This window comes from Pelodiscus sinensis, unplaced genomic scaffold (genome assembly GCF_049634645.1).
Source record: "Pelodiscus sinensis isolate JC-2024 unplaced genomic scaffold, ASM4963464v1 ctg44, whole genome shotgun sequence".
Classification (NCBI taxonomy): Eukaryota; Metazoa; Chordata; order Testudines; family Trionychidae; genus Pelodiscus; species Pelodiscus sinensis.
Window position 1 is genome coordinate 1,168,198 of NW_027465914.1, and position 23,487 is coordinate 1,191,684.

The 23,487-nt window shown below is 43.3% G+C and overlaps 1 protein-coding gene across 1 annotated transcript; it reads right to left on the reverse strand.

Moving 5' to 3' along the window:
- Positions 1-7,644: 7,644 nt before the first annotated feature.
- LOC142824869 (macrophage metalloelastase-like) lies at positions 7,645-12,589 on the reverse strand. The gene is made up of 5 exons (XM_075916659.1): positions 12,142-12,589; positions 11,890-12,040; positions 9,868-9,993; positions 9,260-9,421; positions 7,645-8,202 (listed from the first exon to the last, which is right to left on the reverse strand). The coding sequence occupies exons 1-5, from the start codon at positions 12,397-12,399 to the stop codon at positions 8,180-8,182; spliced, it is 720 nt and encodes a 239-aa protein (XP_075772774.1). The 5' UTR covers positions 12,400-12,589; the 3' UTR covers positions 7,645-8,179.
- Positions 12,590-23,487: the final 10,898 nt, after the last annotated feature.

The following is a 23,487-nucleotide window of genomic DNA, read 5'->3' on the forward strand; positions in this document are numbered from 1 at the left end:
TTATCTCAGTGAATTTACCAGGGCCTCTCTCTGCTACATCCCCCATCTCTGTCATGTTCATAATCTCTTTTCTATATAGAATACAAGCCTGTCTCAAAATGTTAACATCCTGTTGACAGTAATACGCGAGCTCTTTCTGCAAGTCAAACGTCTCATAGCTGTGGTCCCGATACCAGTCGAGAAACTCTGCTTTTTCCCTGGGCATCATACTGTCTACACCATAGTGTCCCACACCAGGCATAGGCCCCACGTAATTTTGGTGTGAAAAAAATGTGGAAAATACCCTTTGCACCCTTCAAACCCCATCGCCTGCAGTAGCTTGCTAAGCTTCATGGGCAAGAAGTTTAAAGAGTCTATAAAACGAATGTCCAGGGCCTTAACTTTCACACACATTAGTTTACTACCCTGAGTGATCAGCTCTAGGCACATCTTTTCCTTCAGTAGCTGTCTCACGACAAAGTACGCATCGTAACCTTTGGAATTGTGCGCTATGAATGTGTAGTCACGGAACTCTTTGCCAATAAAGGTCTTAATGAACATAGAAAGACACTTGCTACCCTTAAATTCCCAGGATTTTTCTGGCTTTAGGGCCAGAGCAAAAATGTAATTGGGAGTGTGCAACCCCGTCTCCTGCGTGCATTCGAAATCATAAAAAATATACTTTTCTGAGGCTTCGGGCTTTCTAAGGCTGTCCATAAAACAGAAATGATTGTCAATGTTGCCAACAAGCAAGCCCTTACACTGCTTACAGCGTCGCCCTTTACAGCGGTGCCGCTTGTCCATGTAAGACTGACACACATCACACAAAGTTTTAGACAGGCATTCAACTTGTTTTTTCGATGCGCAGTCTATGTGTCTGACTAAGCACTCTTTGGCTCGACAAAATAGTCTACAGCTAGGACACCGCAGCGGCACGCCCACGCTGTCTGAGCACGTTCCGCTCAAGCAGAGGCGGCAACAATACCTGCAAGAGTGGTCATGACTGTACACTGTGTGGCAAAACTCACAATAATTTTTCGCTCCGAACAACTTTTTCACATCCAGAACCCCATAATAATGCTCATCTCCGCCAAGCACCGCGCGCCCGGGGCCGGCACCCCCACCCTCAAGCACCGCGCGCCCGGGGCCAGCGCGCCCCCCCCCGCGCAAGCGCCACACGCTATGTACCCAGGGCCAGGTCAACCCCAAGCACCTGGCAGGTGCATGCAAATGCCCCTGCGGGCGCCATGGCGCCCGCGGGCACCGTGTTGGGGACCACGGACCTACGGCAATAACAGTATTTAATAAGCTTTCCAAACACAGTTCAGCACATAGGCCCCGGAGCTTGCAGTTTATACCCTCTGGAGTCCAAGTCAAACAGTCATGGTACTGCTGGGCTGGCGCATTTATGACACAACCCTCACAATCCTCAAAAAGCTTTTCCCTAAGACAGTGACTAAGGACGGTATAAACACCAACGCGTACAATAGAGCGCATAACTTTTTTACGCTTATGATGTGGCACTGGCTCAACTAGGTCAATGCACAGCCACCTCCTGAATTCTTCATGGCCGTCATCCTTGGCGTTCTCTTCAATGCTTTGTATCAGTGTTGAGCAAAAACAAGGTGGGCCCGGTTCGTCTTCCTCGTCCGATGCAATGCTGTCCCGGGTCTGACGGTCAGCTAGAAAGGCATCGTCAAGCTGTCAAAAGATTGCCAGAAAGAAATAATGTAAGACGCTCTGGTCATTTTTTTTTTAAAGTTTACAAAATCCCGGTTTCCTAACCCCATGATGCCCCAACTTCGATCTTTCATTTACCTATTTGGCTTCTTTTCCAAGCGTCTTGTCCGACTCCTGAGAGCCATGGGCACCTTCTTCCTCCAGGCCATCTAGCTTGTCTGGCTGCATCGTGAGCGGTTGGGTTTCGGCGTCAGATATTGGTGTATCCATCAGCGGCTGGGCCAAAGGGCTCCCTTCAACTTCTCCTTCCTCCTCGGAACTGTCGCTGATGTAGCGCTTTCTTCTCGGCACCAAAACAAAGTTGGTGAAAGAAGCCATGTTTCCGCTCAGCGTTTGCACGCTCTCTGAAACACGCGCTCTTGGAACAAGATGGCCTCTTTTGTGTGGCGCTAGAACTTACGGGGAAGTGCTATGCTCTGATTGGCAAAGGGTGTCACGGGAAGCTCTTAGAGGGGTCACACGACCCGCCTCAGGTCTGGTCAACGGGTCCCGGAACTGCACTCCCCGGATTGGTCAAAGCGATTCGTGGGGCGGTCCTACAGGGAAAAAACCCCTCCTGATTGGTAGAGGGAGGTGGGGCGAGTTCTTAGAGGGGTCACACAACCCACTGCTGGGCGGGTCATCCGGTCCCAAAACTGCCCCCCGTTTGGTCAAAGGGGTTCGCGGGGCGGTCCTACAGGGAAAAACCCCCTCCTGATTGGTAGAGGGAGGCGGGACAAGTTCTTAGAGGGGTCACACGACCCACTGCTGGGCGGGTCATCGGGTCCCAGAACTGCCCCCCCGCTTGGTTAAAGCGGTTCGCGGGGCGGTCCTACAGGGGAAAAACCCTTCCTGATTGGTTGAGGGAGGCGGGGCGAGTCCTTAGAGGGGTCACATGACACTCCTTACTTCCGGTCACCTGCCCCTCTTGACCCCGGATGAATTACCCCAAAGGGCGGGACTTCCGGTGACAGGGGACGGGCCTAACGGGGGTCACATGACACCCGGTCAGCTGTCCCTCTTGACCCGGATGTACTACCATCCAGTGGCCGGCCTTCCGGTGACAGGGGAGAAGGGAATTCTGGCGGTCAGGGGGCGGGACTTCCGGGGTCAGGGGGCAGGGCTAACGTTTGATTGATGGTAGGGCCCTTATACTACTTAGGGGATTACACATGCCGGGGGAATTCACTAAGGGTGGCTTTAATTGGCATTTAAACATCTAACTGTGGATTTTGGTGATTTCCTTTAGATATCCAGGGCCTTTAACTGTGCTTGTATTGTCCAGTCCCATAAGTTGCTGAGTGTCCTCAAACTCCCTCTGATGTTATTGGGAGTTCAGAACACTCTGCCCTTCAAAGAAGGTACTCAGCAGATATCATTCGTCCTCCAAATTTAGAGGCTATGATCCTCCACCTCATAGAAAAAGTTTCCTGAATAGTTAGGTTTCTAGTCTCTCTCAGCACTTTACTCTTGCCCTCCTGGGTTCTGGGCCTATGAGGAGTCACCAGACAACAGTTAGCAAAGGAGGGTAAAAGGCTGAGGGGGTCTGGGATATCATTGTCTGTGGTTCTCAATGGGGAGAGAATCTTCCTGTGATGGCTGAATATGGGAAGGGGATCAGTGTTTTCCCCTGTTGAATTGACACTTTCTGATAATTCACTATATTAGGTAATAGGAGTTCCCCTAATCTTGTGGTGTTTCCTGTTTTGGAGATTGTTTTCCATTCCATATCCAGCAGCTTAATCCCAACCCATGTTATTATATTTATTAAGGGGCATTGTACAAATGCTGATGACTCTTTAAGTTTATTTCTCAGGTGCTGGCCATGCTGTGTCTCACAAACAGTCACCTGTAAATAACCCTCCCCTGTAAATAATATAGTGTTTGTATTTACTGTGCACATATCATTCGTCCACCAAATTTAGAGGCTATGATCCTCCACCTTATAGAAAAAGTTTCCTGAATAGTTAGGTTTCTAGTCTCTCTCAGCACTTTACTCTTGCCCTCCTGGGTTCTGGGCCTATGAGGAGTCACCAGACAACAGTTAGCAAAGGAGGGTAAAAGGCTGAGGGGGTCTGGGATATCATTGTCTGTGGTTCTCAGTGGGGAGAGACTCTTCCTGTGATGGCTGAATATGGGAAGGGGATCAATGGAGACCCCCTGTTGAACTGACACTTTCTGATAATTCACTATATTAGGTAATAGGAGTTCCCCTAATCTTGTGGTGTTTCCTGTTTTGGAGATTGTTTTCCATTCCATATCCAGCAGCTTAATCCCAACCCATATTATTATATTTATTAAGGGGCATTGTACAAATGCTGATGACTCTTTAAGTTTATTTCTCAGGTGCTGGCCATGCTGTGTCTCACAAACAGTCACCTGTAAATAACCCTCCCCTGTAAATAATATAGTGTTTGTATTTACTGTGCACATGTTTCCAATTAAACTCTTTGAAGTATCTGTTTCAATTACTCAGGGGCCTGATTTCTTCTTTCAGAGTATGTCTACACTACAGCATTATTTCAAACTATCTTATTTCGAAATAGCGCGTCTACACACAAAATGCATTTTGAAATAGCGTTTTGCTATTTCGAAATAGCGCGTCCACACTGAGTGTACGGTGAATCGCATTTAAGGCCGGACAGAACCAGGTCCGGCAGGGCATCAGGTCAGGAGTTACTTTGTGTGGCTGCTGCCTGAGGCTGTCTGAGGCCTGTGCTTAAAGGCACCCCCCTGGACAGCCAGTTCTCAGGTTTCCCTGCTTGCTTGCCTACCTCCATGAGGGACAGGAAACCATTTTGTCTCTGTGTGCTCTGGTTGCCTTCACTCGGGACATCACAGCACTCTGCGACATGAAGCCAGAGCTGCCCCTGGGCACTCTGGTGCTTTTCGTGGACGCGTTGCTGCGGACCTGTCTGAACTTTCTGCAGGCTGCCATCTGAGAGGTCCATCAGGGGGCTGTCAGTATCCAGGAGGCCCTGCGGGAGAGCTTCCATCCTGAGGAGCCCTCAGAGCCTCTCTGGTCTGCCCCACTGGGGGCTTGTGCCTCATTCCTCCCTCACGTCCTTCCACTTACCTCTCCCTCTGCCCCCTTCCTGATGTCAAATAAAATACACGTATTTTCATGAACACAAACTATCTTTATTTAACAAAACCCCGGGGGAGAGGGGGGAGAATGAAACTCTGGTGAGACTGGGGAAAGGAGGCGGGAGAGGGGAGAAGAGAGGGGGGGAGAGGGAAGGGGGAAAACTTGGGGGGAGGAAGAAAGGGGAGGAGAAGGTCAAGGCTCAGGGTTGGGGTGCTCTCCAGACCAACTTGATTTTCATGCAAACTTGCTCCTGGGTTCACATGTGGCCTTTAGGGCCAGGCTGGCAGCTATCCTGCCATTGATGGCCGCATTCCTCTCTCTAGTGCAGAGATCATGGACATTGGGGGCAATCCCCCCAAACCTGAATAAGGTCCATGATCTCCACCCTGGACCAGGAAGGCGCCCGCCTTCTCCAGCCCCTGTCAGGCTCCTGGGAGCTGGCAGACTGCTCCTGGCGAGTGGTGGAGGGCTGGCTGCCAGTCTTTGCTGGCTCATGTTTTGGGGCCACTGGGTCAGGGGTAGTGACTGCTGGCTCTGGCCTGGCAGGCTTGGAACTGGCACAGACACTGTGGCCAGAGTCAACCCCTAAAGGCTCCGGGGAGGGAGGAAGGAGAGGAGTGATCTTGGTTGAGACTGGAGTGGCCACCAGGGCACCCTGGGAAGGCTGGAGGCCCCCTATTTCGATGTGTCTACACAGCACTTATTATGAAATAGCTATTTTGAATTTGGCTTTATTCCTCATGGAATGAGGTTTACCAAATTTGGAATAAGTGCTCCGCTATTTCAAATGAATTTCAAAATAGCAGTTTGGCTGTGTAGATGCTAGTGAAGTTATTTTGAAATAATGGCTGTTTTTTCAAAATAACTTTGCTGCGAAGACATACCCTCAGAGAAGTTGAGGTTTCCAGAAGATCCACTGTAAGTAACCAGTATGCAGGGTTTCTCCCTTGCCCTTTCTCCACTAAGATGGTAGAAGACCCTCAGTCCAGTGCCTCTTGGGGGTCTCTAACCACTCTTCTGTGATACACACCAAGCTAGATCTAAACCCTATAGCTAGTGATATGGGGTCTGGTTTTTTTTATCATCTTCACTTTGTCTTTCTGGGAATTCAGTGTTGCTGATGAATTCTGGGCTGTAAGTGGCATTGACTGTTCAGGTGTGTTACCCTCCCTCTTGTCTAGCCTCTTTCTGGGTCAGAAGGCTATCTGAGAACTGCATGGGCTCGTCTACATTGGCCCCTTTTCCGGAAGGGGCATGTTAATTTCAGAGGTCGTAATAGGGAAATCCGCGGGGGATTTAAATATCCCCCGCGGCATTTAAATAAAAATGTCCGCCGCTTTTTTCCGGCTTTTAGAAAAGCCGGAAAAGAGCGTCTACACTGGCCCCGATCCTCCGGAAAAAGCACCCTTTTCCGGAGGATCTTATTCCTACTTATTCAAAAAAGGGTGCTTTTTCCGGAGGATCGGGGCCAGTGTAGACGCTCTTTTCTAAAAGCCGGAAAAAAGCGTTGGACATTTTTATTTAAATCCCCCACGGATTTCCCTATTACGACCTCTGAAATTAACATGCCCCTTCCAGAAAAGGGGCCAATGTAGACATCGCCCATGTGTTTACTTACAGACTTAGGATAGGTGCCTGTAATAGTGATTGAGGGAAGGCATCTCTGCTTTTTTAAGCTAAGTCCCTGTTTGTGCTTTGCAGACCTTTATCAGGGAGGAACGATTGGATCCCCTAGCTTCCCCCACTGTTCTATGAGGGAATGGCTGTCCTGAGATATCACTGACAGGGCTGCTAGGCTCACTGGTCTTATGACTTCTCTATATCAGGGACCAGCTCATTTGTTAATAATTCACGTTGGACGGGAGCTGGGTGAAGGCTGGAGGGTCAGTTTTGCTGTGATGATCACCAGTTAAGCTCTACAGAGAATCATAGAAATGCAGGGTGGAAGTGACCTAGAAAGACCCCCTAGTCCAGCTCCCTGTGCTGAGGCAGGACCAAGTATTCCTACACACTTTTGTCTAACTGGTTCTTAAAAACCTCCAGTGATGGAGATTCCAGAACCTCCCTTTGAAGCCTACTCCGTAGCTTAACTGTTTTTATAGTTACTTAGAAAGTTTCTCCTAATATTGAACCTAAATCTCCCTTGCTGCAGATTAAGCTGATTGCTACTTCTCCTACTTTCAGTCCACATACTGTCTAGACCATCCCTGAGTTGACTTGATGTTAACTCGATAACACCACCAGTCCGTGAGCCACCCATCCAATCTTCTCAAGGCTCTGCCAGCCCTTACTTTACCTTGCAGGGTAAAAAGTAATGGTGCCTGACGGGAATGGGAGTGTGAAGTTTGGATATGAAGGTGGGGCGGAGGGGACGACACTTACCTGGCTCTGTACCTCCTGTCGCTCTCAGGCACCATGAATCTGGCCAATGGAAGCAGCAGGGAAAGCTTTCAGGTGAACAGTTTCTTGGACTGCCAATCCCCCTGCTCAGAGGAGGAGGAGTGGGAGTGCATGGAGCTGCTTCCTGTCCCCATGAGCTAGATCTGGCCCATGAGGATCCTCCCCCAAGAGGGGAGCTGCAGAGCTGGAGCACCAGTGTAGGCTCCCCAGTATAGGGGTGTGTGAACCCAGAGCCTGCAGCTTACCTGCAAGATGGTTGCAGACCACACTTTGTGAACCACTCACTGCCTTACATGCTTTCTCTGGGCCTTGTGGAGGGTACTCAGAGTCTGGGTATGTATATGCAGTAAGGAGGAGAAGGGAATGGGCTGGGAACAGAGAGCCTAAGTCGTGATGTTAGATGCACTTCAAGCACCCACCTGACAATTTTTGTCCTGCATGCATTGACCATATAGTAGTCACCGAGCCCCCCAGTGAAATGCAAACCACCAGCGTTTGACAGACAGGAATGTAGGATGGCAGAATAGTGCTGGGAGAATTTTTATTTTCATAGAAACTACTGAATACATTTAAAGAGGTTTTCAAATCTCAGTAAAGGTGCATCTCCACTGCACCCGTAGGTCAAAATAAGCTACGCAATTTGAGCTACGCAAATTGCATATCTTATTTCAATCTAATTTTGAAATAGATTATTTTGAAATTTCAGAATAAAGCGCTATTCCAGCAAGTCCCTTAACCTTCATGGAACGAGGGCTACAGGGACACCGGAATATATTCCGAAGTAATGGGTGCATTTAAAGATGCGAAATAGCTATTTGTGGATACTTTTGATATCCCAAAATAGAACTGCTGTCTAGACGTAGCCTAAATGTATAGGAGCAGAAATTGATCTTCAAACATTTGCCATTTAAAGAAATAAAATGAAACATTTCTGGTGTGAAAGAAAAGTACACTTGCTGACTTCTTCATTCTCTTTAAAAACACCATGGTTCTTTAGAAGTTTTCTCTTTTTCTGCCTGTGGAATAGAAATACGGAAATAATAAGGTATTTGTTTGAGACAAAATTCAGAGAAATATGTACCATGATTGCTGTCCCTTTGTGAAGTGTCTGATGGAAGCAAATGTTCACACACAAGTGCCATAGTTTTAGAGCATAGTTTTGCCACTGTAACTTAGAATGAGTAGGTCCTGACTCCGAGAACAGTGATGTGAGGGCCAGATTCTGCCATACTTACAGGCTACGTCTAGACTGGCATGATTTCCGGAAATGCTTTTAATGGAAAAGTTTTCTGTTAAAAGCATTTTCAGAAAAGAGCATCTAGATTGGCGTGGACGCTTTTCCGCAAAAGCACTTTTTGCGGAAAAGCATCTGTGCCAATCTAGACGCGCTTTTGCGCAAAAAAGCCCCGATCGCCATTTTAGCCATCAGGGCTTTTTTGTGCAAAACAGTACTGTGCTGTCTACACTGGCCCTCTTGCGCAAATGATTTGCGCAAGAGGGCTTTTGCCCAAACTGGAGCAGCATAGTATTTCCGCAAGAACAATGACAATCTTACATGAGATCGTCAGTGTTCTTGCAGAAATTCAAGCAGCCAGTGTAGACAGCTAGCAAGTTTTTCCGCAAAAGCAGCTGTTTTTGCGGAAAAACTGGCCAGTCTAGACACAGCCACATTGCACAATCTCACATTCAGCAAGCAGCCATACTGCTTTCAATATCCTCTTTGGTAGAGCAAGGTACTACTCACTGGCAGTTAGGTTAGCAGCATGCCATCATTGATTTCTGCAAAGCACTGGTGTGTAGGGGACCCTTTGTCAGTCCCGGTCTATAACTCCATTAGGTGGTTTTGCGATATGGACAGCTTGCTCTTAGACTCCAGAAAGAATAGGCGGAAGGGATAAAGTATATCATGTTGGCTTGATCTAAGTTTAGGTACTCTCACTGAGTAGTACCTTGCTCAGAGAGTAGACCATTCAAATCAGTTTGGCTGTCTGAGTAAGGTACTTAAAGTATGACAAAATCTGTCCCTTTTTGGTATTTTTTTATATCAAAATTAACATCTGACACTGAAATTACCATATAATCGCTGAATTCCTTGTCTGTCGTCATCTGGAAGGACGAAGGTGTTTGGATCCCAGTAGCGATAAATAGGGTACGTCAGAGCACCTTGAACATTTGAATGACCCAGTCCCAAAGAATGGCCAAATTCATGAGCAGCAACAAGGAACAAATTTGTTCCTAAATTTTTCATATAATAAAAAGAGGAAAAGAATTGTTAACATACAATGGAACGGAGAATCACAAGCAGAAGAATTCACATCTTTTCATTGTGATGAAATCCTATAGGTTTAATTTAAGTTTATCTGCTCTCCCATGTTTTAGTAAGAATTTTTCAGAGGCCATGAATGGGAAGTCAGGAAACCTGCAATCTATTCCTGACTCTCCTTTTGTTAATGGAGATCACTTTTGACAATCACTTAAAGTTGTGTCTAACTTACAAAAACACCAGGATAATATTGCTCTCCCACTTTTGTAAAGTGATTTGAGCTCCACAGAATACAGACCTTATATATATGCTCTGGCAGGCAAAGGTAAGTATGTTACATTATATATAAGAGAGAGGGACAAACAGTTATAGGAAGAAAATGCTGAATTTGTTGCGACGGGCACAGGAAATACTTTACCTATATGATTTTGTGACCATTTCTCAGCTTCATCAAAATGAGCATCTCCTCCTATCCCTGGGCTTGGTGCAAAGGCATGAGCCAGTACTCCTCCCCTTCCATCAAAGGGAGATTGGTCGCCGTGTGCTGCATAGGAAAGGAAATTAATATGTCATCAATTAACACAATGATTCATTTTAAACACAGTTACATATCTTGAAGTTTAGAATTTGCTTTTATTCATTGTAGATAATAATATATTAAAATGAGACTAAAATAATGTTAAGGTTGCAAAGTCAAACATTCAAAAGGTAGGAAATGTCACACTTAAGATTGCCTGTTCAATGAACTCAGCTCCCATGTGTGTGCACATTATGGTCCGGTTTTTAATTCCATGATTGCAAACTATTTTTTCCCATGGACTTCTGTCTTATGGAGGGCATTTTCTCAGTAATGGCTGAATCATCTTCTCTGAAACTTTCCAAAATTTCAGCCTGAGGCTGAAACCAAGTGAGAAAATGTCTGGCTTAAGTTTTGCAAAGTTATAAGCATCTGAAGGCAAGGTCCTAGAATTGAGAGCATTGGGCAATAATAAGGATAGATTATGCTACCTGCACTACCTGTGCTACTTCAAGTGAATGATTTTAGGGAACCACTGCTTTGAAAAACTGAGCCTCTCATTTGGTAAACTAATTTAATGTGTCTTCTGTTAGAATCTCCCGTAAGAGTGGCTGAGGTGTCTGGATCTTCAGCTGGAGTGGAGGTTGGATGGAAAAGGTTGACTCTCCTCTTCTGCCTACAACATTATTGTACTATTGGATGTTTGGGAATGAATCTTTAAGGGTTTGGCTACACTCAGAATGCTACAGCTGCACCACTGTAGCACTTCAGCATAAGTAGCGCCCACAGTAATAGGAGTTCTCTCCTTGGTGGAGGTACATCACCTCCCCAAGAAGGGGTAGCTAGGTCAATGGGAGAAGTCTCCTCTTGACCTAGCACTAGTCTACACTGGCTAGTATAGATGACTCTCAAGGGTCAGGATTTTTCACACGGCCGACCGAGGGACATAGCTTTATCAAAATAAAAATCTAGTGTAAACAGCACTTAAGAGGAGGACTAACACTTGTATGTCTACACTGCATCTCTTTAGCACAAAAGCCTATGCAAACAAAGTGCAGATTAGCATATTTCCCTGCTTCATTTGCATAATTAATCAGGGGACATTTTTGCACAAGAGGCTTTTGCACAAAAAGTAGCCCTCTACACAGCTCCTTTTTGGGCAAAAACACCCTCTTTCACAAGAGCCATTCTTCTCAATTTTTTCAGAAAGAATAGCTCTTGCGCAAGAGGGTGTTTTTGTGCAAAAAGGAGCTGTGTAGATGGCTCTTTTTTGCACAAAGACTCTTGCGCAAAAATGGCCACTAATGAATTATGCAAATGAAGCATGACAATATGCTAATCGGTGCTTCAGTTGCATAGGCTTTTGTGAAAGAGGGGTGCCCTGTAGTTGTAGTGAGAGAGGAACTAAAGTATGTGCATGTGTGCGTATACACACACATTCTCCCCCTTTCAGACTTCTTAGAAGCCTAAAATAAAACTGTAATCCAAAATAGTCCCCCTTGCGTTGGACTACAGTGGAAAGAAGCTCTGTTGTATTTGTGTTTGTCTCTAATGAGGCAAAAAAAATGTTTTGAGGCATATGACCAAGGTGTTTAAACCGTTCACAAGTGTGAAGACTCCTTGTTTGCTCATATATAGGAATAATGATCTTAGCAGAGGAGTACTTTTACAATCACATATACGTTGACACTATTTTCCTCATTTTACAGTTTGAACTTCCAAGGGATTTTGTGATGGTTGATTAGTTAAACTGATACACAAATATAAAACTGCAGGACATGATAAAGATCGGATGAACTCAGAATGAAAATAATTGTTCTCTCTTCAGCCTTTGGGTATGAAAACATGTAAGCTTTTAAAGTATAGCTTCAACTTTAAATAAATGTAATTCATGGATTCTTAAAAACATAGCAGTAGCCTCACCACCATGTGCAAAACGAATTAGGATATCCGCTTCTCCCCTGGCAACGTTTTGAAATCTCAGTGGAGTCACATCACTCCACACCTGAAATGCCTTTTTGATCGCTTTCACCACCATAGAACGAGGCAGATCAGGTGTATAATTCAGAATCCTTTCAGCAGCAAAAGAAAAGAAATTATTGTCATTTAAGGCATGGAATAATATGCCAGCATTAAAACAAAACAAAATGCACAAAAGTGGCATATAACCAAGCTGTAAGTCAATACATTCTTCCTCCATCTTGGAGTTCCTGGAAATGTGCTGTAATCTAATACACCGGGGACTCCACACCTTGGCCGTGCCATCATTTCTTCTGTTTGTGAATTTAATTTTCCTGTTACAGTCAGGTGGAAAAATTTCTGCATCTCTTTAATTTTCTCTTCTAAGTCCCAACCACCTACTTTATTAATAGATGGAAAGAACCTGTGCAGATAATCCTGAAAATAAAAAGAAACTTTAGATTCAGGGTTCATCTCCAGTTGTGTTCTCTTATACCTTAAAGAATCAATTTGTCGGCAAGTATAAGATCCAGATCCTTGACTATACTTCAATTACTAGATCCCTAGAAAATCACAGTACTCTGTCATAAAAGGGAAACAGTTCAGACAGATATGAGACCACTTTTCCAATATAAATGAACACTAGGGGCTCGTCTACATTGGCCCCTTTTCCGGTAGGGGCATGGTAATTTTTGAGATCGTAATAGGGAAATCCACGGGGGATTTAAATATTCCTACTTCGAAGTAGGAATAAGATCCTCCGGAAAAGGGCGCTTTTTCCGGAGGATCGGGGCCAGTGTAGACGCTCTTTTCCGGCTTTTCTAAAAGCCGGAAAAAAGCGGCAGACATTTTGATTTAAATGCCGCGGGGGATATTTAAATCCCCCGCGGATTTCCCTATTACGATCTCTGAAATTACCATGCCCCTTTCGGAAAAGGGGCCAGTGTAGACGTAGCCTAGGAGAAGACACAATGGGCTTAAACTGCAGCAAGGAAAGTTTAGGTTAGACATTAGGAAAACTTCCTAACTGTCAGGGTGGTTAAACACTGGAATAAATTGCCTAGGGAGGTTGTGGAATCTCCATCTCTGGAGATATTTAAGAGCAGGTTAGATAGACATCTCTCAGGGATGGTCTAGATGGTACTGGGCCCTGCCGTGAGGGCAGGGGACTGGACTCAATGACCTCTCGGGGTCCCTTCCAGTTGTAGTATTCTATGATTCTAAAATAACAATGTGGATTTGTGTTAAAATTGTCACTACCTTTCTCCTTTGAGAACTCTGTACTTAATCTTACTTCATATCAAAATGCTGCAGTGCTCTATTCTGTCTTTTATGAAATACACAAAAGAGTGTTGTGCAAGGGTTAGTTAGTTCTGGATTTGAGTAATTGCTTATGCCTGGACCTTTTCAGGCCTAAGAACTTAGGCTCCTACTTCTCATTTACACCAGTGCCTTTTGTACACCATTTTGTACACCATTTTAAAATGGGTGTAAATTTACATTCATTGTAAAGTCCCTTTATATTACCCATCTGGTATTATAAAAGACCCTTAGTGGTCATGAGAATCATACCACCCTGTCATTTATAAATAATATTAAGGATAAGATTTTTTCATGGACATTTTTGTAAAAGTCACAGAGAGGACATGGGCAAAAAAGAAAAATTGATGGAAGCTTTTCCTGACTTTTACTAAAAATAGCCATGATCTCTCTCTCTCTCTCGCTCTCTCTCTCATCTTTGGGTAATTTTATATCTTTAATACCTGGTCCTAATTCACTTTTGCAATTTCACATAGGGGGCTTTCAAAATTTTACTTTATACCTTCTATTTTTTGTCAACTGACTTGTAACAACTACATACCACTGAAATAAAATACAATGTCACCTGCTCTCTGGAAAGAAATATAATTATTAAGATGTAGACTTACAATGGAAAAGCAGTATATTTGCGGGTTAGTTGAACAGCCTGACAGATAGCCCATTCATGACATACCTCTATACGCTTCTGGTTGTTGGAGTTCCATGGCTCTGGTTTAAGCGAACCTGGGAGACCAAGAATTCCAGGCAAGAACGGTGCAATGCAGAGAAGGATGTATTTCATGGTGTTATCAGATGGTCACTGCTGAAAAAGGAAAATCTGAGGTCTTCTGTGTCTGATGGTCACAGCTATAAAGCTTATATAGGCCTGGACTGGTGTGTGTGTGTGGTAACAGGTTTCATGAGTCATTTTTAGGCTTCCTCTGTGGTTTTGTTATTTGCTGTAATGCTTTTAAGGTGTCTTTATTCCAAAATGTAAATGAAGAAACATTAACTTTTTGATGACAGCACAGCTGATGTCACACTGACAGAACAGGCAGTCAACTCTCTTTATCTCCCTTTCATATGATTCAGGTGCAAAAACCACAGGGGCAGAGGGATGTTAGTTTTCTTAACCTCAGGCAACACATTTGCTTGCTGACCAATCTCAGCTTTCCAACATTACCTTGGTGCCATTAATGCACATTGCAACACACTTCTGGCTTGATATTTAGTCTACATGTGTTGATTGACTGCAGAGGACGTGACTACATAAGTGTAAGTGCCGTGCGAGCGAAATCACTGAAAACTACATGCTTTGTAATACCTGCCCGTGTGAAAGTTTCTATTTAAGCATTCTAGTACAAATTCTGAAAATCCAGAGGAAATTTAGTGATGCTAGTAAGGTTTGTCCAGATTTAACTAAGCTCTGAATCTGGCCACTTCTATATGTGGAAAGATTATGGAGTCCCTTAAAGTTTTTTGACCTCAAATCTGATGAGCTCTGATGAATCAGTCTTTAAAAAGGATTATTTAGTATAAAATAAAGGAGCTAGAATTATCCTATGTGGAAAAAAATCCCAGATGCTTCTACGGAAGAGTAAGGAGCCATACTCAGTTATGGTGGATTTCAGTGAGCAGCAGGCCTCATTTGCGCTCCATGGAATGCTACAGCAAGCAATGGATGAATTTATTTCATAGGGTACTTCAGCCGAATATCAGCGTACTGTTGCATTTTGGGTGCACAGCTTAGTGACAATGGAGCTAAGCTGCAGCACAAGGAGAAATAGCCCTCCTCCCAGCAGTATCCGGCACTGTGACTGCGTAAGAGGTATCTGTTGTATTTCACCATGGAACTACTCACATGCATAAAGTTAAGCGTGTATTTAACTGCAGAAGAGGGCCCCTAGGGCCCCATTGTATTCTGACTGAAGCTAATACAAAGATGCCTGTGGCTGAGCTGTGCTTTGGCACAGCTGAAAATGGGTGATACTTAAAAGACAGATGTAAGCCACTTTGTGCTCTGTCATTCTGAGGAAATGTCATTCAGGGAAATGATCTTGTTCCTCATACAAATCAGAAAAATTCCAAGGTCAATGAAGCCCATGACTAGCCCACACTAATTAGAGCAGCATCTAGGATTCTCTTACAGGGGCAAGGGCCAAAGCTGAACCAGAGAATCAGGGAGCCACAACCAGCTCACTAGCACCCCTCACTCTGCTGTACTTAATGGAAACCTAGGGCAGTAGAAAGTCTGGCCCCAAATTGGGAAATTTCAACCTCGGAGATGAAAGTTATTGAAAGCGATAGCATGTTAGACTAAAAGCTGTTCTGTGATATTTATTTTGTAATATTTATTTTCCACACAATGAAGCATCTTAATACTATATTAAAAAAGCTCATGACCTTGCCATCTAAAGCTTCATACCTAGGGTCTTTATGCTGGTAAGTAATCATTCTATGAGAAACAATGCTTGTTGAATAGTCCCACTGACTGAGCAGGGAATTTTAGTGCTGTAGGCAAAAGTGCCTATCAGCATTTCCCCATTGAACTAGGAACTATGTATAATTTCTGATACAATACATTCTATATTTTGTCATTCAGTGTTTTTAATCTTCTTCAGTTATGTGAAAAAGTGAAGTAGAATCTAGTGATTCACTGTTGAATATTCACTGGTCATTGTGTTGGATGAGAGAACTGAGACAAGTTCTGAATACATGTATTTTAGGCAACACTTGACCCTGTCCTTAATGAAGAGTTCAAGAGTGACTCGAGTGTATTGGCTGATGCTCAGAAGAAAGAATTACCATAAAAAGTCATGAAATCATGAGAAACGTTTCTGTTAGCCCACTTGTGAACTTTATTATACTGTACATCTGTTATTACAAGACTTTTGATAGCTAAGACATTCAATCCTTTTTGCTATGCTGTCTGAGTATTCAGTCTGACAAATATATTTTTCATATCTGCATTTATTAAATTCACCAGGAAAAGCTACAGTTCACATTTTTATTTATGAAAAATTGACCATTTATGAAGATTATATTCAGAGTCTGCTCCTACATTCTGAGCCTGCTGGAAGTTTTACATGGAGCAAAATTGTCATTCACCTTCCAATCTCGCCTTTATACCCATCAAATGGCAAATTTTCTGTCCTTCCACTTTTATTGCTGGAGATGACGAAGATTACAAATGCAGAGTCATAAGAGGGAGATTAGATGTAGAGCTGATTACAGTAATCTCACAACATTTTAAGTGTTCTACATGAATAATATTTTTGTGTCCTTCAGTTTGGTCTTCCTTCCATATTTGGGCCTGGTAAGTGGTAAGTTAGGACCCCGTACAATTAAGTAATGGTAGAGTAGACTCATTGAATGCTTATGATCTTTCCTGAAATGAGGCTCATCCATTTTATAGGCCTGCTCCAAAGTTCACTGAAGTAAACAGAAAAACTTCCATTGTCTTCAGTAAGCTTTGGAGCAGGTCTTATACACACTAGGTGCCAAATGAAGCTGCACTACTTCATTTTCAGAACTTCCTCCATAGGCTGAAATGAAGAACTTATTCTGTTAATTTTTTTACTCACTTTTGCTTTTGTGCTCTCTAACTATTCTTAACCAAGTTTATTTCAGCAGAGGCAACCCCCACAAGATTTCCCATGCATTAACTTCACACTGGGTGCCACTTATTCATTACTCTGTTTGTTTTTCTAATCCTTATCACGGTATGCAAAATGTTTCTTTCTTTTTTTTAGGAGAAAATGTTTAGTTGGCTTATGGGTTTTTTGTTGTTTGTGATTATTGCATCTGTCACAAGCAGCTCAGTCAAATAAATGAGTTTGCATTTCTTGCTGCAAGTGGGGAGAAGTCTGTGATCAGACTTATTTCTTGCAAGAGTGAATTCCATAGGTTAACTTCAGCTTCTATGTAAACTGTCTCCCTTTGTTGCAAACATCTCCACTATTATAACCCCAGTGCGTAGGATTCTTCCCTTTTTAACAGGTTTTTAAGCTTCCTTTTGGCTACGTCTACACTATTCGTTTTTTGCAGAAGTGGAAATGCAAATGAAGTGTGCATTAGCAAATCTTACGCTCTCATTTGCATATGCGGAAGAGGTTTTTATGGAAAAAATGCAGTGTAAATGGGGACATTTTTTGGAAAAAAAAAAAAACCTTTTGCGCAAGAACCCTTATTCCTATTCACTGTGGGGTTTTTTGTTTTTTTTTCAAAAACCTCTTCCACAAAAAGGATCGGAAGAGAATGTGCAAATGAGAGTGCAAGATTTGCTAATGAGCACTTCACTTGCATTTCCTTTTCTGCAAAAAACGAACAGTGTAGAAGTAGCCTTTGGAAGCTCATGACTTTCAAGAACCCACATAGATTTTATGGAACTGAACAAAATCTATGTTTAAAATAAATGACGTGGGAGGGGTCATTTTTTCAGTATGGTGAATCTACCTAAGAAGTCTGAGCATGTGGTTAAATCATTGTTCCTGGCCTTCCGGGTTTGATGCCTGTGTTTGCTACAAAGTTCCTGTGTGACCTAGACTAAGTTACTTAAATGACTCTGCCTCAGTTCCTCATTTGTAAAATAGGGATCAGATTGCTTCTTTTCTCCCTCACTTCCGCTGATCTATTTAGATTGAAAGTTCCTCAGGCGAGGTGTAGTTTCCATACTTGCACAATTCCTATTTGAATGAGTCTCTGATCTTATCTGGGGTCTCTAGGCATTACTGGGATGCTGTTGTTAATAATAAAAGTTTTTCATGTCGGTTTTATGCCAATTATGAGTACATATATTATTTCCTAATTGCCATCCATACAAATTCTATCCTGGAATAGGAACTCAGGTTATGTTCTTTCTAGTTTGCTCATTGTCTCCAGTAATAAAGACTTTGCAGGTCTGATGATAACTCTGCTACACTTATTCAATACCATTGTTTTCAATATGTGTGTTCAGTTACACCCACAGAAGCTCATTGTCTTTATTGGAGCTGGGAAGGAAAAGCTAAGCACATGCACAGGAAACTTAATTAACTGCTCCATTAGAAGTGGATGAGCCAGGGCAGCCACATTAGACTCTCCCATATCTGCATTGGTTTTGCAGTGGTAACTGGTGTTAAAGATGGTAAAAATGTATTTTGGGAAGTAAGGAAGTGAATATTGCTTTGACTGGACAGATTGACAGAACAGATGAGTGTGGAGGCACTTTTAAATCGTTTGTCTACATTTAAACTATAGTGGCACCACTGCAGGAGACCCGTTGTAGCAGGTAAGTGTAGATACTACTTATGCCAACCAAAGGGATTACCGTGCCAAAGTAGGTGATCCTCCCTCCCATGAGGCAGTAGCTAGTTCTGTCACCTCACTCCACTCAGAAGTGTGGATTCTTCACACCTCTGTCTGAAGAAGTTAAACTGATCTAATATTCTAGTGTAAACCACCTCATAGTAATGTTGGGGGAAAAAAATTAACTTAACACTGACTTTCACTGTACACCAAAGGATTCTCAGGGAGGGAAAGGACTGCTGCTTTCAGACAGCTATCTTCTCAAACTCACATTCTTTCAGCAGATATGCCCATTTCTAGCTATCTAACAATTAGAAATACAGTAGAACCTCAGAGTTACAAACACCAGAATTACAAACTTACCAGTCAAACCCCAGACCTCATTTGGAACTGAAACTGACCAATCAGGCAGCAAAAGGGACAAAAAAAAACCCCAAAAAACCACCCCCCCCCCCCCCAAAAAATACAGTCTAGTGCCATGAAAAATGTTTAGGACTAAAACAATAAAGGGGGAAAATTTAAGAAAATGAGAAGGTAAGGAAATTGTTTCTGTGCTTGTTCATGTGCATTAAGATGATTAAAAGCAGCATTTTTCTTCTGTCTAGTAAATTTTCAAAGTTACACTGGTCTGTGCTCAGTTGTACATTTTGGAAAGAACAACCATATTGTTTTGTTCAGTAGTACGAATATTTCAGTTATAATCTCCATTCCCAGACCCACAGAAAAGCCAGCTGGGAACTACACACAAGAGAGAAGCAAAAAAAAAAAAAAAAAAAAAAAAAAAAGGAAGATGGGAACCCTGAGCCTTGGGGCCAGATCAAGGCAAGACCCTGATCTACATGGACATCTAATCTCTTTATTTCATGGTGACAGACCCATACCAGCGTTATATAAGATTTTTTTTTTCTGGAAAGCAATTTTTGTTGTATTAAATTTGATTTGGAAGCAGAAAGAATAGCCACACAAAAAAGGATTGGCAGGAATGGTAAAGAATCTATAATTCAATGTCTATTTGTCCACCAACCTAAGCTTAGACTGTTAGCTGTTTGGAGCAGGGATGATTCTTTCTTTTCTGCCTGGAAAGTACCTATTACATACTGGAATTTTTAAAAAATAGCTTTGTGCATCAAACAGCAAGTAACTGGCATATTTTAAAAGTTGCAAGCATTTTCTTAGTCTTTATAGGACAATGTAGCACTTTAAAGACTAACAAGATGGTTTATTAGATGATGAGCTTTCGTGGGCCAGACCCACTTCCTCAGATCAAATAATGGAAGAAAACAGTCACAACCATATATACCAAAGGATACAATTTAAGAAAATGAACACACATGAAAAGGACAAATCACATTACAGAACAGAAGGGGGATGTGGGGGGGGGGGGGGGGAAGGAAGGTGAATGCCAGTGAGTTAATGATATTAGAGGTGGGGAAGGGGAAATGTCTGTGAGTTAATAGTATTAGAGGTGATAATTGGGGAAGCTATCTTTGTAATGTGTAAGATAGTTGGGGTCTTTGTTAAGTCCGGTGCGGAGGGTGTCGAATTTTAGCATGAATGCCAGTTCAGAGGATTCCCTTTCAAGTGCAGATTTGAATGCCAGCTTAAACCTGTCCAACACATTATCAATAAACTACAGCCTATATTGGAACAGGATACCATACTCAAAGAGGCTCTGGGAGACAGACCCATAGTCTCCTATAGACAACCACCTAACCTCAAGATGATTCTTACCAATCACCACAGGACATACCACACTAATACCAACCCTGGTACCTTCCCTTGCAACAAACCCCGTTGCCAGCTTTGTCCACATATTCATTCTGCTGATACCATTATTGGACCTAACCAAGTGAGTTATAAGATCAAGAACACATATTCCTGCGCATCCAGAAATATAATCTATGCTATCATGTGCCGAAAGTGTCCGTCTGCTATGTACATTGGACAAACATCTCAGACACTTCGCCAAAGGATTAATGCCCACAAAACAGATATCAGACAAGATCACAAAGAGAAAACAGTTTCTTGTCATTTCAACCAGAAAGGACACAGTCTCAATGACCTGCTAACCTGCATCCTACTTCAGAAGACATTCAAATCTGCACTTGAAAGGGAATCCTCTGAACTGGCATTCATGCTAAAATTCGACACCCTCCGCACCGGACTTAACAAAGGCTTCTTTGTCGGCGCGGCGCGTCTAGACTGCCCCGATCTGCCGACAAACAGCTGATCGGCAGAGCGGGGCAGCCATTTAAATTTAAATGAAGCCGCGATTATTTTAATCGCGGCTTCATTTCCCTCTGCCGATCTGGCTAATCTACATGCCTCCGTCGACGGAGGCATGTAGTTTAGACGTACCCATAGAAGGCACCAGGTAAGGTAAGGCATGTTGCTATATGACACATTCTATTGAGCTTCTGCTCCTGTACTGTGTCTGTGAGGAAAATGAATGTTACAGTGAGGCCCATAATCAGGGACTCACCAAGTGGCAGCGAGTCCCGCTCGCCAGCTGTGCGGTTCGGCACACTGCGCATGTGCAGACCGCGCTGCGCGGCTGTGCTGGCTTGTAATCTACTCACCATGGGCCATCTTTATGTCATCTGTTGGTTCTGAAGATGATTCACCATTATTTTTCCCTGACCACAAACCAGGAACAACTGCACTTTAGTTATGTTTGGATCTCTGCATTAATGTTTAATACAGGAAGCAGGATATTCGCCGATCATCCCCAGCTTTTCCCCAGCCTTTGCAACATGGCCCATTTTGTTTCCCTGTGACTTCATTATTTGCATTCTTCCATAACTATTAGGGAACAAGCCCTGTTTGACTAGAAAGATCAATGAATGGCAAAATACCAGAGAAATTTCAATACTCTAGTTTTCCTATACATTAATTTTCCTTTACATTTGTAATGAATATATTTTTCATCACTGTGTGTATGGATGTAATCCATGACAGACTGTTACCTGATGTCACCAGGCTGTGTTCAGGCAATCCCTGAGTTATAAACATCTGACTTAAAAACATCCATCCATACAAACAAGAGCTCACTTTTGTAGCCTTGGAGAACAGGCAGAAAGACACTTATCTCACTTCTCTTTAAACTCTGTTCTAGTTCTAGCCTTCACAGCCTCCTGGAGCAAGGAGTTCCACAGGTTGACTCTGCTTTGTGAAGAACAACTTTGTGTTACTAGTTTGAAGCCTGCTACCCATTCCTTTCCTTTGGTGTCCTCTAGTCCTTCTAGTATGGGAACTAATGAAGAACTTTTCTGTATGCACCCTCTCCACCCCACTCCTGCTTTTAGAGACCTCTATCCTGTCCCCCCTCCTTCTCCTCTTTTCTAAGCTGAAAAGTCCCAGTCTCTTTAGCTTCTTTTCATATGGGACTTGTTCCAAACCCCTCATCATTGTAGTTGCCCTCCCCTCTCCCACCCTCTCTCTTCCCCTCTCCCACCTCCTTTTCCTGGTCTCCCCCACTTTTGTTCAATAAAGACAGATTCCATTTTGGAAGACACGTGTCCTTTATTTTGTACATCAAGAAGAGGGGCTAGGGAGGGGTAAGTGGAAGGAGGTGAGGGAGGAATGGGGCACGAGCCCCCGATGGGGAGGACTGGGCTGGCTCTGCGGGCTTCTGGGGGTAGAAGCTCTCCTGCAGCCCCCCAATTGCCCCCTCTCCCCAGATGGCAGCCTGCGGCAAGTGCAGCCGGTCTGATGGCCGAGTGCTGTGATGTGCCCAGTGTGGGTAGTCCACGCAATCCAAGCCAGGACTGCTCTGCAAGCGGGGCACTCCTGAGAACTGTCTGTCCGGGGTGAGGGTAGGGACCCTTTAAGCACAGCCCTCGGCTAGCCTGAGAAAGCATCTCCACACTCTAATTCCTCCTCTGATGCCCTGCCAGCACTGCTTCTGGCCATCCTTAAGCCCGGTTCAGGGTCCACTTAATGTGGACATGCTAGTTCAAATTAGCAAAATGCTAATTCGAACTAGTTTTTTAGTCTGGATCCGTTAGTTCGAATTAGCTTAGTTTGAATTAACGTTGTAGTGTAGACGTACCCTAACAGATTAGTAAGACAGGATTTCCCTTTACAGAAGCCATGTTGACTTTTGTCCAACAAATTATGTTCTTCTACATGCTTCTCAATTTTATTCTTTACTATTGTTTCTACTAATTTGCCCGGTACTGAAGTTAGACTTACCGGTCTGTAATTGTCAGGATCGCCTCTAGAGCCCTTTTTAAATATTGGTGTCATGTTGGCTACCTTCCAGACATTAGGTACGGAAGCCGATTTAAAGGATAGGTTACAAACCACAGATAATAGCTCAGCAATTTCCCATTTGAGTTCTTTTAGAACCCTTGGATGAATGGCATCCGGTCCCGGAGATTTGTTAACATTAAGTTTTTCTATTTGTTCCAAAAGCTCCTCTAAAGACACTGCAATCCGGGACAGTTCCTCAGATTCATCACCCACAAAGGACAGTGCAGATTCAGGAATCTCCCCAACGTCCTCAGCTGTAAAGACTGAAGCAAAGAAATCATTTAGTTTCTTCGCAATGACTTTATCGTCCTTGATTGATCCTTTTATAGCTCGATCATGTAGGGGACCCTCAGGTTTTTTAGCAGGCTTCCTGCTTCTAATGTACTTAAAAAACATTTTGTTATTTCTTTTTGAGTTTTTGGCTAGCTGTTCCTCAAAATCTTTTTTTGCTTTTCTTATTACATTTTTACACTTGATTTGACAGTGTTTATGTTCTCTTCTATTTATCTCACTAGGACTGGACTTCCACTTCTTAAAAGATACCTTTTTGTCCCTCACTGCTTCTTTTACATGGTGGTTAAGCCGCAGTGACTCTTTTTTAGGTCTCTTGCTATGTTTTTTAATTTGGGGTATACATTTAAGTTGGGCCTCTATTATGGTGTCTTTAAAAAGTTTCCATGCAGCTTTCAGGGATTTGGCTCTAGTCTCTGTGCCTTTTAATTT